At 37.3% G+C, this 16,587-nt stretch overlaps 1 protein-coding gene across 4 annotated transcripts in view; it reads right to left on the bottom strand.

The window, feature by feature from the left end:
* KLHL7 (kelch like family member 7) overlaps window positions 1–16,587 on the bottom strand; it is a 65,805-nt gene that overhangs the window by 37,435 nt on the left and 11,783 nt on the right. For 2 of the 4 annotated variants that reach the window (XM_047694764.1, XM_047694761.1), the window contains exons 2-5: window positions 7,870–7,972; window positions 6,849–6,942; window positions 6,454–6,578; window positions 2,097–2,272 (exon numbers count right to left, since the gene is read on the bottom strand). In XM_047694764.1, the coding sequence (XP_047550720.1) occupies window positions 2,097–2,272; window positions 6,454–6,578; window positions 6,849–6,942; window positions 7,870–7,948 (474 nt within the window). In that variant the 5' untranslated portion in view covers window positions 7,949–7,972. Of the gene's footprint in view, window positions 1–2,096; window positions 2,273–6,453; window positions 6,579–6,848; window positions 6,943–7,869; window positions 7,973–8,892; window positions 8,914–12,607; window positions 12,742–16,587 lie in introns of those variants that run through there. The other 2 variants (XM_047694762.1, XM_047694765.1) reach the window with 2 other exon arrangements.

The raw sequence follows: 16,587 nt of genomic DNA, 5'->3' as shown, positions 1-16,587 counted from the left end.
TGCCCCACAAATCATGAGTTTAAACACACTGATAACACACCTTTTATTTCATAAACATAAAAGTCTGCCACATAATTGTTTGAGCTACTTAAGTTGGTTCAGTTGGAGTTAGTGTTAATATGGCCTAAGTTCTGATCTCCATATGAATTAATTTTTTATGGGAACTGGTCTATTTTTTTAAAAATAAATTTCTAATCTTGGGAAAGTTTTATATTTACAAAAAAGTTGCAAAGATAGTGCAGAGTCCTCATATACCCTGCACCCTGCTGTTAAAGTGTTATATTATTAGCAAGGTACTCTTCTTTTATATACAAATTTATTTTTTATTAACATATAATGTATTATTAGCCCCAGGGGTACAGGTCTGTGATTCACCAGGTTTACACACTTCACAGCACTCACCATAGTAGCAAGATACTCTTATCACAACTAACGAATCAATTAAGTACAGTCCATACTTCCAAAACTTTAGTTTTTTATATAATTTTTCCCTCTGTCCCATAACCCATAAAAGATACCACATCTCATTACTCATTGTGTCACCTTAGGATCTTCTAGACTATCACAGTTTCTCAGACTTTCCTTGTTTCCGATCACTTCGACAGTTTTGAGTGCTATTCAGCTATTTTTTTTTTATTTTTATTTAAAATAATTTTTTTAAAAGATTTTATTTATTTAACAGAGACAGAGCACAAGCAGACAGAGCAATAGAGAGGGAGAAGCAGGTTCCCCGCTGAGCAGAAAGCCTGATGCAGTGCTCGATCCCAGGACCCTGAGATCATGACCTGAGCTGAAGGCAGATGCTCAACTGTCTGAGCCACCCAGGCGCCCCTACTACTCAGATATTTTGTAAAATGTCCTTCAATTTGGGTTTGTCTTATGTTTTCCTTATTAGACCAGAATTACAGTTTTTTCAGAGGAAGACCACAGAGGTGCCATGCCATTCTCCTTACTTTATATTAAGGGTACATAATATCAACATGACTTATCATTGACAATATTAACCTATACGCAGTGCTCATCAGGTCTGATGATCTGTGGATACCATTTGCCAGGTTTTCTTCAGACTAAAGTTATTTTTAAATTCCCTTTCCATAATGCATGTAAGTCAGTTAATTTTAGTCACATAACTGAGAAGTGTGGTTGTGTTTGTTATTGTTGTTTGCCTAGCCAGGTCTTCCAGGTCCAACTTGTCAATTTGCAGACTACTATAACCAATGACTCTGGGCCATTAAGACCAGACAAAAATGGCTCAGTGCAAATCTTTTTTTTTTTTAATCTTTAGAAGAAAAGTAACTCAAGGCTTATGATCTTATAGTACCTCTATTAGTTTTCTATTGCTGATGTAACAAATTATCATAAATTTACTGCCTTCAAATACAGAGAAGGGTGTGGGACTGAAAAGAGGGATTAACTGAATGTCTGCATATGAAAGTGTTACTGTTGGACCACCTAGCTCCCAAATGCCTGTACCCAGCTTACACCTCCAATAGTTTGAGAGTAAAAATGTGTCGCACTGGGTTAAAATCAGTTGTCAGTAGGGTTTCCTGAGGATCTAGAGGAGAAAACATTTCATTGCCTTTCCCAGCTGCCTGCATTCCTTGGCTTGTGGCCTCTTCCTCCCATCTTCAAAGCCAGCAATCACTGGCCAAGTCTTTCTTACATCCCATCACTCTGACACAGACTCTTCTGCCTCTCTTTCCACATTTAAGGAGTCTAGTGATTACATTGGGCCCACCTAGATAATTTCATCTCAAAGATCTTTAACTTACCACATCTGCAAAGTCCCACTTGCCATGTAAGGTACTTACTGGTTCTGGGGATTAGGATGTGGATATCTTTGGAGGGGAAGCATTATTCTTCCTACCATGGTATCCAATAAACTTTACTTCTACCAAATGGCCTACCTCTCAGACAGAAAGCCTTGCAAGCACCCAAGATTTACTTTTCCTATGAAACGATTTTGGAATACTCTGTTTAAAGAACAGATTCTCTCCTAATATGATTCTTTTCCTTGTCATGTATCCAAACATGAAACATAAGAAATCAATAAGGATATTTTTACTAAGAAAAATGTGGGAAGACAATTTAGTCACCTGATCCTCTGCTCTCACAGTCAGAGTGTCCTGGTTGAGGAGATGTGTAACTCGCTTGACATCAAGTTGCAGAAATTCATCAGTTTTGTAAACTTCAGTAAAATGCTGATGAATAAAGTCATCTGCAGTTGCTTTCAATTCAGGACAATCCAGACACTCTGCTAGCACACTTATACCTAAATACAGAAGAAAGTAAATGAATAGAAAATGACTTAAAAAAACCCCAAACATATACTGAAGATAAAATATGACTCCAGAAATACGAGGCTGAATGAATTTCATAAATTTGGGTCCTTTTCTATTCTATTGATTTGTTTATTCTTATGCCAATACCATACTGACTTAAGTATGGCTGATTTTGATACTTTGTAGAAAAAGCCCCTTCAATGTTTTTTCACGTTTTTTCTTGGCTAGTGTCAAACATTTTCTTTTGTAAATAAATTTTAAAATAAGCTTATAACATTCTACTGTAAGAAAATTTTGATATGATTTTAAGGTCCACAGTGGTCTTAGGTTCACAGCAAAATTTAATAGGAAGTACAGAGTTCCCATATACTCCTGTTCCACAAACAAACAACTTCCTCCACTACCAATATCTCACACCAGGGTGGCAAAGTATTATTATTATTACTTTTTTTGGTAAAGAATTATTTTTAAAAAGATATTCATTGATGGATTCAATTTGGCTGACTGGGGGGGCGGGGGGGAGTCTTGCTCCCAGGACCCTGTGACCATGACCGGAGGCGAAACCAAGAGCTGGAGGTTCAACTGACTAAGCCATCTAGATGCTCCTCATCTTTCCTTCTTGATTAGACTTGTTAGGTATTTCATACCATTCTTTGAAATAATTAGCTTTTGTTTCTCTGGCCAATCTATAGTCTATTAGGGTTATTTTTCTATTTTATTAATTTTACTTTAAAAAGGTATTTTCTTCTACTTTCATTAGGTGTAAAAATTTTTCCTTTCTACCTCTTCAAGTAGACTACTCTGTTGAGATAAAAATAAATGCATTTATTTGGAAGTATTTGAAGACTACAAATTCTCTTTAAAGAAATACTTGAGTCACATTCCAAAGTTTTGATTTTTTCTGTGCTTATTGTCATATATTTCTATATAGCCTGTAAGTTCATTTTTAATATCTCTTTAAAAATTCTTTTTAAAATAATTCTTCAAGGGCACCTGGGTGGCTCAGTCATTAAGTGTCTGCCTTTGGCTCAGGTCATGATCCCAGGGTCCTGGGATCGAGCCCTGCACTGGGCTCCCTGCTCAGCGGGGAGCCTGCTTCTTCCTCTTCCACTCCCCCTGCTTGTGTTCCCTCTTACTGTCTCTCTCTCTCTCTCTGTCAAATAAATAAATAAATAAAATCTTTAAAAAAATATTTGTCTTAGCAATGTGTCCAATGAATGTTTTAAAATGTAATTTTTTTCCTCCATTTGCATGTCGAATTCTACTACCTTCTAACTTCCTGTTACAGATAAATTAATGTCATTCTTTCTGATTCTCTTTCTTTTTTAAGTAAACTTTTATATTAGTTATCTATTTCTTTTAGATTTTATTTGAGAGCATGTGAGCGAGCTCAGAGAAGGAGACTTCCAGCTGAGCAGACAGCCCGATGCAGAGCTTGATCCCAGGACCCTGAGATCATGACCTGAGGCAAAGATAAATGCTTAACCAAGTGAGCCATCCAGGAACCCCAGTTATCTAGTGCTGCAGGAAAAACAACTCTAGAACTTAGTGGCTCAACATAACAGTAACGTATTATTTCTTGCAATTCTCTGAGTCAACAGGGTGGTTCTTTTGAACATGGCTGGTTTAGCTTATGTCTGTAGTTAGCTGGTTACTCAGTTGGGAATGGATGGTCTAGACTGGCCTCATTTACTTATCTCGTAGTAAGTAAGCTGGCTGGTACAGACATCAGCTAGTACAGCTCATCTGTGCCCCAAATGGCCTCTAATCTTTTCATGATGGCAAAAGAGTCCCCAGCAGCAAAGAAGGGCAAGCCCCAATGCATAATCAATTTTTAAGCCTTTGCTCATGTCACATTTGCCAATGTCCCAGAGGCTAAAGCAAGCTACATGGCCAAGCCTAGGCTACACAGGGAAAAAACTCTACCTCTTGATTGAAGGCTACAAAGTCACATATACAAAGACTCATACAGGGATGGAAAGAATTTGTGGCCAATTTCTGGCTAACCTACCATACTCTTTTTCTCTAAAAGCTTATAAATTCTTTTTATATTGGTTTTTTAAAAAATTATGGTAAAACATATGCAACATAAAACTTACCATTATTGACATTTAGTTTATTCACCATGTTGTGCCACCATCACCACTATCTAGTGCCAGAGCATTTTTATCACCCCAAAGAGAAGTTCTCTCCTGATTTTGGAGGCAAAAAATATCACTAGGATATATCTAGGAGAGGAATATCTTACTTCATCAGGTCTGGTACTTAGTATAATTTGGTGTGAAAAGTAAAGTTTTTTTTTGAGCTCAAATAAGTTTTATTACTTCTTTGATACTGCATTTCCTCCATCTGTTCCTTCTGAACTTCCTACTTCATATCAGTGTCCCTTCATCTTCCTTTCGTCTTTTATGTTTTCACTAATTATTTCCATTTCTTTGCATTTTTATTTTGTTATCATGAGGCAGTTTTCTCTGTTTGATCTTCTTTAGTCTGATTTTTAGGAATATCCATTCTATTTTTCAATTCAATGGAATTTCATGGAAAATCACAGCTTCCCCCCACCCCCTTCATATGCATCCTTTCTATCTTAAGTTCTCCTCTTCTTATATTAAATTTATTTATAGGAAACATTCATTTTGGCTATTTAGCTTGCTTTCTGTCCCTCAAACTACTGGGTTTCCTTTAATCTATTATGATTTTTGCCCAGTTCCATCAGGTGTCATAAGTTCCTTTGGTATTCATGGAAAACAGCTTGCTGGGGTCTTCTAGGCAGCAGAGAACTGACAAGTGGTAAAAACAAAGCGTTCTCTGATCAGCTCACAGGTAGAGCCACACTCAGGGCTAAACAGAAAGCAGGCTGAAGTAGTTCCTTTGGGTACAAGAGTGTAGTTGGCTCAACTGGTTGGGCCATTATCTTTGCCCCATTGATAGCCCGAGAGAATCAGGCTCTCTTTTAGGCTGCTATGCTGTCCCTCCTCTCAGCTTTGAAAACAATGATGACAGAGGGATCCAGAAGTAAAACTCCTAAATGGTCTCCTCAGAAGCCCAAAGCCCAAGATGTGGTTAGCACAAACTTGCTCCAGGTTCCACAGTATGCTTTGTACCATCATATCCACTCCCTACTCTGTTTTTCTTTTAGTTGAAGTACCTGGTTGGAAATTTAGAGTGGTAGGGAGTTAGGGAAAAATATTTAAGTCATCATCTTCCAAAAACTTCTTTGAATTCCCTTTTTATAATAAATTTTGTGAGAATATTTATATAAGGAGAAATAAGTAAAATCTCAGTAACGTTAATCTTATTGATGAATGGAGCCCCAAACTATGGCCCAGAGAAATAGACTCATCCCAGAATGTCTCTATTGCACAGGTGAGATTAGAGACTGGTCTTTTTAAAGGATGTATTTATTTATTTATTTGAGAGAGGGAGAGAGACAAATGCACAAGCAGGGAGAGGAACAGAGGGAGAGGGATAAGCAGACTCTGTGTTGAGTGTGGGGCCCAACATGGGGCTCACTCTCAAGACCCCAATATCATGACCTGAGCTGAGATCAAAAGTTGAATGCTTAACTGACTGAGCCACCCACGTGCCCCCATAGGAGTCCCTTAATTAGTATCTTACTTTATAGTCTAGGATTTTTAGGTCTTCTAGTAAACAACAGCTAGCATAACTGACAATGTGAAGAGGCAACATAGTGTAGTAGTTGAGAACAAGACTACTTAAATTCCAACCTCAGCACCTCCACATACTAGCTATAAGACCTCAGACAATATATACAACCCCAGTTTTCTCATTCAAGACAGACTGTAGCAATCTTAAGTGCTTCAACAAAGGTGAACACTCATACTTATGATATCATATATCACACCACCACCAGATGCAATTCTTACTCTTCATTCCAGATACATAAAAAATCATTATTAAAGTTATTTTATATTTTAGAAAATGTAGTACAGTTTTTTTTGTTGTTGTTGTTTTTTTGTAGTACAGTTTTTAATGGGCTTCTTGAGGCCTAGATTAATAGGCACCTCCTTAAGCATCTCTTAAAATGTATTTTGAGCATATTTTCTAGTGGACAATGTCTTTAAAATTAAATGAAGATACTTATGAACACACTTTTTAAAATTAAAATACACATTAAAGTTTGGTTTTTAGTAGGAATCTGATTTCTTACCAAGACAATTTGAAGCATCAACTTGTTCTTTCAAAAAATCAACACACATTTTCTTCACAGGTTCAATCTGGTACTGGTTTGCTGCATCTAACAAGGACTGAACGTTGTTGCTATTCACAGAAATTCTGCAAAGAAGTTAAAGTGAATATTAATCTCCTACAATTTATTATTTAAATAATGCTATTGTAAAACGTATCCTATTAGTCCCCGAAATTAAACAGAAAATTAAACTTTTCAGTCCTTGCATCAGTATGGCATAGGTTCCTCAAACTTCCCCATCCTTGTAGTTTTTCATGTTGAAGAATTTGAAGCATACCAATTTGTCACCACTATGCTCCAGCGTGGTAGATGCCAACCTTACTTCTCTATAACGTAAATGATCCTTCTTAACTTACCTAGCAGTATAAGCAAATTCCACAAGTTGTTCGATAATGTCTGGTTCAGCATCTTTGAGTTCAACTTCAAAGGACTTTGATTCAAGCATGTTAGCTAAAATGAAGAGAAGAAATATAAATGTCACGAGTACTATTATTAGTTTAACTGAGGGCCAGATCATTCCAGGTCATGTTAAATATGGAAAAGAATAATAGGACAGAGATTTCTCTGGAAAAAATATACCCAGAAAGCCCAACATTCCTATAATAAATGCAAATTAATTCTCCACACTTGAAAAAGTACCTTAAATTAAAATAAGCTAGGAAATTAGTGAATTAGTGTATTTCTTAAAAAAAAAAAAAAAAAAAGCCAAGTAAACATATACATAAAATAGTCTTAGTATTCCCCCAAGTCCTAAAATACTTTAGTAGCACTCTTCTAATTTGCTATGTGCAAAACTACATCTGATGTAGCTGGCAAACATCTACAAGAACAATGACAATTACAGCAATGCAACTGCTATAATAAATATAGCTATAGCTAACAAAGCTCTCATTCTCTACCAAAAACCTTATAGGTAGCCACAGCATCAAAGAGAAAACTTGAAGCAGATATATTACATAACCTGATCAAACTCATAAAATAATACTAAACAGAGGAACCAGGACTTGGATCCAGTTCTTAACTTTAAATCTAGAGTTCTTTCTAGTATGGTATTTCATACTTCATTTTTATTTAGTTTAACTTGCTAGACAAATTATCCTAAACATTTATTTTCTTCTTTGCCTTTCCATCTAAGGTCAAGAAGAAAACTGGGCATTCAAGTAGAAACTGTACCTTATCCATAAAAGCTTTGGGCCTGTAAGGCTGATGAAAAGACATTTTTCTTTTGCTCAATCCTCACCACAACCACTTTTCAATCGCTTCATTGTTTTATGGCCTTAATTTCTTAAGTGCTTTAAAAACTAGGAAGATATTTTCATTTAGACTCCACCTCATTCTCACGGAAAAAAATATTATGTTTTACTTTAATATACTTACTTGTGAACATTAAGTTAAAAAAATGACTGGCTGCTGCAAGGACAACTCGATGAGCAGGTATCTTTCTTTCCTGGACCATAAGGATCACATCACATAACGTTTTCTAGTAAAGAGAGAAATAAATGAAATTAAAAGGGGCGCACTGGGCCTGGCTTAGCAAACATACAAAACCAGTGCTTGACAAATGCTTCATCTCTATTTTCTATTCAAATCCAGTCTTTGTCCAGCACAGAATCTGTTCCTCAGACACATTTAGAAGAGATGTAGAGTTGCTATCATGATTTGCTCTATCAAAATATGGCACTGAGCTTCCCTTAAAAAAGTAGTCTACTAATCCTTTAGAAAAACCAATTTTTTTCTGACACAAAATGTAAGGTATTTCTCATGGTGATATTTTATGGAGATTTTAAATGAAGTAAGAGCAATGTCCTTGGTGGTTTTTCAAACATAGCAATCTGGGTTTTTAAAAAATTATCTATACTTGGTAAGACCCAAAGTGCACACTGTATTTCCCAAGAAAGTAGTTTACACAGCTTTAACTTGAAACAAAAACAATTCAGAATGCAGACTGGACAAACCCAATGACCACTTAGCACTCTTTCCTTAGTAACACTTCTCTCAAATGTATGTCTGATAGGAGCTGGATAGCAACTGCTTTTTAAATTGTGATTTTTGACCAAGGCCAAAATGGTGTCACTCTAGGTTATCGAAAGAAGGCAGAGTTAGATTAAATATTTACAATGCTATAGAAATAAATAGTAATGAAAAAATTTAAGGTTTACTGGGACACTTAAAATGAATTTCAAGGAGAAAGAATATCTTTATTGTCAAACAAAATTTCAATTTCTTAATGAAGTTGAAGATCAAATGTACAGGTTAGTCTCAGAGAAAATCTGGAGATTGTGATATGTTAGGAACTCTTTTAGCACTGGGAATATGAGGCAAATAATACTTTTAGAATAAAAAAAATTCTATCACATTTTGTAAATTTTAAGGATTTACTAAACTATTAATACAGGTCACCTGGGTATCTCAGTTGGTTAAGTGTCTGCTTTCGGCTCAGGTTATGACCCGGGGTCCTGGGCTGGAGTTCCACAACAGGCTCCCTGCTCAGCAGGGAGTCTGCTTCTCCCTCCACCCCCATCCCTCCCATCTGCTTGTGCTCTTACTCTCTCTCTCAAATAAATAAAATCTTAAAAAAAGAAACTATAATTTCTGATAGGTAAGTCACTATATTCTACTTTATTAATCCACGAATAAAAATCCAAGTGAGATGGTAATGCTCAGTACAAGAAAGGAAATGGGCTTTATTTTTATTTTATAGTGGGCTAAAAGATGAACATATTTCACTTTTACTGCTATGTTAAGATTTTTTTTATAAGGCCTACAGACTACTGCTTAGATATTATATTCAGATTACTTATGGTTAAAGCCATTGTTATCCCAACAGTGTCTCAAATTTTTCAATTTTTATTTCCTTTGATTTGGTGGGGGAGGTACAGAATAGGCATAGTTCTTAGGTGACTTTGCCACATACCATACCCAAAAATACCAGGTAGCAAAACCAGGTCAACTATTTGCTTACCACAAAACAAGCTGATCTAGTTGCTCAAGAGAAAGAAAGAGAAAAAAAGGTGGAAAGAAAAGAAGGAAAGAAGGGAGAAAAAGAATTTGGACAGAAGAACAAGAAAGTCAGATAAGGGAGGAGTCTATGGCTGCTGACAGGAAGTTCCAGAAGATGTACAACTATACTGAAAGGCAGCGAAAAACCTTTCCAAAATATATACTCAGTAATAATGAGTTTTAGTGGCATGGGTTTACAGGCACTTTAGGAAGTTAAAGAAATCAGAGCGTTCTCTGCACAGCAATTTAGTGCTAAGAATAATCTCCAGCGGATATTAATGTTATGGAAGGAATGGATGGAACCTTTTGTATCCAAATGGTACATCTGACTCTACTATGTAGACTAACAGGTTTCAAAAGAGACGGGACTGGGGCGCCTGGGTGGCTCAGTGGGTTGGGCCACTGCCTTCGGCTCAGGTCATGATCCCAGGTCCTGGGTTCGAGCCCCACGTTGGGCTTTCTGCTCGGCGGGGAGCCTGCTTCCTCCTATCTCTCTGCCTGCCTCTCTGCTTACTTGTGATTTCTCTCTGTCAAATAAATAAATAAAATCTTTAAAAAAAAAAAAAAAAAAAAAAAAAGAGACGGGACTGACTTAAAGAAAGAGGTTCCACTCAGGAAGAGTCTATCTGCAGACAGAAAATGGGAAGAGACAGAGATCTGGGTTACACTGGAGAATATGAAAGGTAACAAGTCCTATGTGAAATGAAGAGAAACTTAAACAAAAACTACCCTTTGGACAATACATGTTCACTGGATAAAACAAGAAAAAAATACATAAACCCTGGCAATCTGTTTATATCCACCTATATTTGTTATCTTTATATTTGTTATTTTCAGCTTTTGAATTTTTAGTCTCTTATATATTGCACAGATTTGTGTGACAATCTGAAATTCTCACCATCTAAAATTACTTTTAGTAGGATTTAGGTCCTTCATATTTATTACTGATAACTCATGTTTCATTTTACAGAGGCCATATTCTTTTACATAATTTATTATGCTTCCTTGCTGTCTTCTTTTTTCTCTAACTACCAGGTGGTGGTTTTAATCCCATTTTCTTTGTACTTGTGCACTTTTTTCTTCTTTTAGGGACTTACTTATAGATCTGTCAAATAACTGCAAAGTGAATTCAGCAGGGTTATTAGTCAAACATTGTTCTAGGAATGCAAGGAGCATTCAAGAACAGTAATTCTTTAACATAATTCAGGATATTCATAGGTTAAAAGAGAAAAACTTCACATAGAAAACCTTCAATAGAAGGCAAAATTAAAAATTCGTTTCCTTGTATACTCTTTAATAAAGTAAATGATATATCTGTACGCTGAAGGTGATTCAACTCAAAAGCAAACATCACATTTAATGGTGACACAAAAGAAGCATTCTCATTTAAGTTTGAAACAGAGACACATATGCTGTTACTACTATTAATCAATTATTGTTCTGAAAATTTTAGCCAAATTGAAAATTGTCTCTGCCCCAGACAACTTATCAATCTTTAAGTTTAGCAAGCACCTGTAGCCCTCTTGATGAACCAAACCTTTCTTTGTATGGGAACCAGAGCACCAATATGCAACCTTCAAGTACTGCTATAATGTCTGTCTGTAGCTGGTACCATCGAGTCTGCACACAGTCAAGAAGTGTTATAGACCACTGTGCTCCCTTTTTACTGATTAACTGCCCTAAAGTGCTTTTAAAAATCTTTGGGCCAGGTAAAAACCTCGTTGGTATTTAGACAAAGGTCTCCCTTCTCCCCAGGTGGCCAGCCTTCTGGATAAAGGTCATATTCCTTTCCAATCAAAATTGGTCTCTTAAGTATTGGCTTTTGAGCAATGAGCAGCTGAACTTGGGTTTTTAGGTAACAAAATCAGGAAGAAAATAAAGATAAATAAACTTAACACTTATAGAACTAAATAAAAAAGTCAGTAAGATGGCGAGACAGAAATAAGATAAATATGAAAAAGCAATTAGCTAACCTATATGTTAGCAGTAAGCCATAAAGAAACACAAATGAGGGGGAAAAACCACAACAACCTGGCATGGCAGCAACAAAATAATTAAATGTTGAGAAATAAACGTAAGAAATGTAAGGGATCTACATTAAACAGGAATTTAATATATGATAAAGATACTATTTCAAAAATGTGGCCAGAAGGTGGAGCACAGGCAATGTTCAGGGCAGTGAAACTACTTCCTATGATACTGTAACAGGACACATTTATAGCACACAACTGTCAACATCCACAGAATGTACAACACAGAGAATAAACCTTAATGTAAACTGCAGTCAATAATAATGTAACAAAATACTGGCTCATCAATTTTAATAAATGTATCATACTTGTGTTAGCAAGATGTTAACAGTAGGGGAAACTGGGAAGGGGAGAGGGAAAATGGAAAACTGTACTTTCTGCTCTATTTTTTGGTAAACCTAAAACTACTCTAAAAAGCAAAGTCTACTAATTTTAAAAAAAGTGATAAGAGAATGGATAATTGAAAAAATGGTATTAGTATAACTGTTACCCATTGAGGGGAAACAGATTTCTCGCTCATAATATAGTGTCTCTTCTCTGGGGCAAGTTAAGTTCTGGGAAGGAAGGTTCAATCCTTTTCTCCACTGTCACTTGTGGAAGAGGTTCTATAGGATAAGCAAGAATAAAATAGAGGTTACTGACCACACACACACTGCTAGGGCTTCTGGTTCATTTTCTTCTGTAAGTCTGCCCCAAAGTGGAACATAACTCATCTCAAATGTTTGGAACCAACAGTGGAAGAGGGCTGCTGAAATCCATTATGCAGAGACATTCAATGCACTGAAGACAAGGAGAAACTTAGGTGATGCTTTAGTGCCTACAGATACTAGTCCTTTGGTTGGGAAAGATTTCACTTCAAAACAGGCAATCATTTCAGGCAAGTGTTGGTAGAATGACCTGTTCTCTTTATGTGTTTGCCAGGTAGGACTGCAAACGGCAGTAGTCTCCATGTAAGCTCCACAGCACTGTATAAGGTTCTAACTTTTAACAATATGTGCTGGCATTACTAGGAGGCATGCAGCTAATTCTATTCCCAAACTGTATCCTTCATCATATCCCAAGAAGAGGACTGAGGAATGACTAACCTTTGGATTTATGTAGCTTGTCAACAAGGTTCTGCAATCAGTCCTGCCCAGCGTGATTTCAAGTTGGCCCTGGATATAAATCCCTGAGTAGACTGTAGTAGATTCAACTATAGTTGGGTGATGGATTTAAATCACTGAAAAGATAAAGGGAAATGGAGCCCTTATTATATGGGGGTAAATCATCTTCTTCAATTGAGATACTAAGAAAGCCTCAACAAAGCCATAATAAACTAAGAGAAAAATTAAAAAGGCCTTAGGAGGGGTGCCTGGGTGACTCAGTGGGTTAAAGCCTCTGCCTTCAGCTCAGGTCATGATCCCAGGGTCCTGGGATTGAGCCCCACATCGGGCTGTTTGCTAGGCAGGGAGCCTGCTTCCTCCTCTCTCTCTCTGCCTGCCTCTCTGCCTGCTTGTGATCTCTGTCTGTCAAATAAATAAATAAAATCTTAAAAAAGAAAAAGAAGGCCTTAGGAATCTTATCTGCTCAGAAAATCAAGAAAAATAGCACTGGATTTAAACATACATAATCACAGTAAGGCACACAGGAAAGTAAAAGAAAAACAATGTGAGATACCCAGATTAATAGAGGAAAAGGGGGATTTCTTCCTTAAGGGAAACATGGCAAGTTAGGTCAAACAACTTTAAAAGGCAAAGGAGATACAGTTTGTTTTAACTGCTCTTTAAAAGATGAGACTAGAAAAAAAGAGTCTTATTTATTCAAGTAAGGTGATATAAGCCAAAGAGATATATGAAGGAAGAAAAGCAAAGTTCAGCAGTAGACTAAAATGGTTCTCAGAAAAAGCCTAGATCGAAGAAATTTTTGTCATAGAGCTTTCTTAAAGCTAAAGGTAAGAAATCAAACACATAATGAGAGGACTATCCTTAAAGACTGAGACAGTTGTAACAGGTGATTACATTAAATTCGGACAGATCTGTAAAGTTTTGGAAAAGGAAGATCAGCAACAAAGCAGTGCATCCATTATGTAATTTGCAAGGCGACATGGGTGGGAAGAGAGGAATGTTACATACTATAGTGGAACATATCTGGGAAGTCTGTGGAGAAAAGACCCTAAGGGAGAGTATTAGGTCACATTAAAGGGAAGTCAAACAACCCAGACATAATCCAAGCCTAAATGAGAGGCTGAACCTGTCCATAATTGGAATTACTTTATTGAGGGTATGAAGGTTGGCAGCAGCTGATCAATCCTGAGCACACGGGACCTCTTGATTTCCACTGTGACAGTGTCTATAAGAAAGGCACTAAAGAAAAGAAGCAAAACAAACATTTGGGCCCAAAATCAAAAGGCAAGGAAAAGTAAGGAAGGTATTCTAATCTAAACAATGTTAGCTCTATACTATGTAGAAAGGATAGGATTCAACTTGAACAGGTTAACAACTCAGTTGGGGATGCCTGAAAGGAACAGACAAGAGTCATAGCCCATTTTGACACATAATAGGTAACAAAAAGGAATATGTCTCCTACCGCTGAGTTTCCAAAGCCTGGAAGACTCAAATAATGAGGAAAGGCAAGGTCCTGAGAAGCACACTGTAAAGGCCATGTTAGTCCCTATGGGGACCACAGGCTTTAGAAGAATCAGTGAAAGGTCATTCTCCAGCTGAGATAAATGGAAAGGAAAAAAGATCCCTCCAAGAGTTAGGATTAGTAGTAGATACAAGGAATTTCACAGGATAGGATCATACTGGGGACACAGGGATAAAGAACACCCAGTTGGATCAGAACTGTAGAGAACGCAAAGGCACTAACTGCTCCGCACGACTGCCTGCTAGAAATGTGGATCATTCTTCTCTCAAAAGAAAATACTTTGTCATTACACAGAACTCAACTATTTCAGCACTGGGTTGTCAAGAACATAAGGTTCAAAAGAGAAATAAAAATTATGATTTAAATGTGCAGGACAGACAACGGGAAAAAGGGAGACTCTAGAAGACCTGGAAGCTGGGTAAATCCCCCTGGCAAATTTTTCCAAGAACAAAGGTATCCTATGTCAGTGAAGTATTATTATGAGTGGATGAAAATTCCTTCCCTATATGGTAAAGTGTTCTATTAGCCTCTGGATAAGTGATTCCTCTCACCTGAGTTTAGAGTCTGCAAATTATAGATAGCAAACACAGACTGGCAACATGTGCAAGCAAAAAGCCCAGACATCTTTATGTTTTCTTTGAAGATTCTCTGTTCCCTAGAAACTGAAGTTTCTGTTGTTTTAGCCTGGGAACAATAATGTAGGTTAGGATTTTAGAGTAAGGTGTCAACATCTGCACTATTTATTGTAGAGATGCTTGTATCTTTTTGGGTTTGTGGGGGTGGAGATGATGCTGTGCTAATCTTAAGACCCCTAGGAACCCTTCAACATTCTGAAAACACGTGGCACCAACTACCGTGAAATTGGAGAAATTCATCTTTGGAGGTGCTAAACTAATTTAATATATTCCAATGAAAGACAGCCCAGTCAGCAGCTACTGAAGAAGGCTTCCCAGAATCTGCCCAAACACTTAAGCTAATGCCTCCCGGCTGAGCCTGAGCAGTGTAAGAAACAAGGGAGAGCACATATTTGGAAGGGCCTTTAATTTTAACTGACAGGGAGATCACAGATATGGGAATTTAATAATGAGTGGGTTCATAAGAGTCAAATTTTGGGGACTTCATATTTCTAATATGTAATTAGATGGGAGTGTTTTAAGCTGTCACTTGGTTGGTCACTGCAGATAATCCGGAGAGCCATGAAAGAAATCTTGGCTGAGAAAAATTTGGGATGGGAAATAGAAGTGAATTTCCAATCTGGAGTTAATAGATTATCGACCCATTTAAAAGCTTTCTGGATGGGGCGCCTGGGTGGCTCAGTGGGTTAAGCTGCTGCCTTCGGCTCAGGTCATGATTTCAGGGTCCTGGGATCGAGCCCCACATCGGGCTCTCTGCTCAGCAGGGAGCCTGCTTCCTCCTCTCTCTCTGCCTGCCTCTCTGCCTGCTTGTGATCTCTCTCTGTCAAATAAATAAATAAAATCTTAAAAAAAAAAATAAATAAAAAATAAAAAAAATAAAAGCTTTCTGGAGTAAAAAATTTAAATAACCTTTCTAAGCTGGTCTACAGAGGATACACAGAAGAACAGTTATTGATAGAGAATACCTTTAAGATAGAACAAAATGCTCCCCGTGCAGGTAAAACAACAACAACAACCACAAAAACCAAACAGAAAACCTAAAAAAACCCCAAAACACCTGGAAACAAATTCTTATTTATTTACTCAGTCCAGTTACTTTCTGTTGGGAGTTCGGACGGGGCTTTGGTGCCCGAATTCTACTATTCAGCCTTCTGAGATTCTCATCAAGGAGTTTACATAAAGATTAACAGCCAGACAATACATAATAAAACACACTACTGGGATGCCTGGGTGGCTCAGTCAATTAAGTGTCTGCCTTGGGCTCAGGTCATGAACCCGGGGTCCTGGGAGCTCAGTACTGGGCTCCCCGCTCAGCATGGAGCCTGCTTCTTCCTCAGGCCTGTCCCCAGGCTCATGGGCAAGCACATGCACTCTCTTCCTCAAATAAACAAAATCTTTAAAAAATTATATATATTAAAAAGACACATTATTGATAGATGGGTACTTGGTAATAATCCTAATCTACCCACACCTGGATACCCCAATATTTAAATTTTGGAATTTGCATATTCATAAGTCCTATAGTGGGGAATAAAAGATGGCTGGGCCCAAATCCATCTGTAAAGTCCACTATAAGACATACTTTACCTAGTCTCCTTAGCTGATGGAGATCCTAGTAGATGTACATCTCAAAAGAATAACTGCACCATTAATAAAACAATGTCTTGACTTCTAGCTTAATCAGATTAAGATAACTTCACTCTCATTGGGCAAAACTTGTAGGAGAGAGATGAGCTCCTACTCCTAGGTGAGGCTGAAGGTCAGACATGTTTTCCCAGCCCCAGCCCTTTTGCCCTCTGTTCCCC

Source organism: Lutra lutra, chromosome 11, assembly GCF_902655055.1.
Source record: "Lutra lutra chromosome 11, mLutLut1.2, whole genome shotgun sequence".
Classification (NCBI taxonomy): Eukaryota; Metazoa; Chordata; class Mammalia; order Carnivora; family Mustelidae; genus Lutra; species Lutra lutra.
The sequence above is the reverse complement of the archived record's forward strand: the minus strand, read 5'-3'. Positions and strand labels throughout refer to the sequence as shown.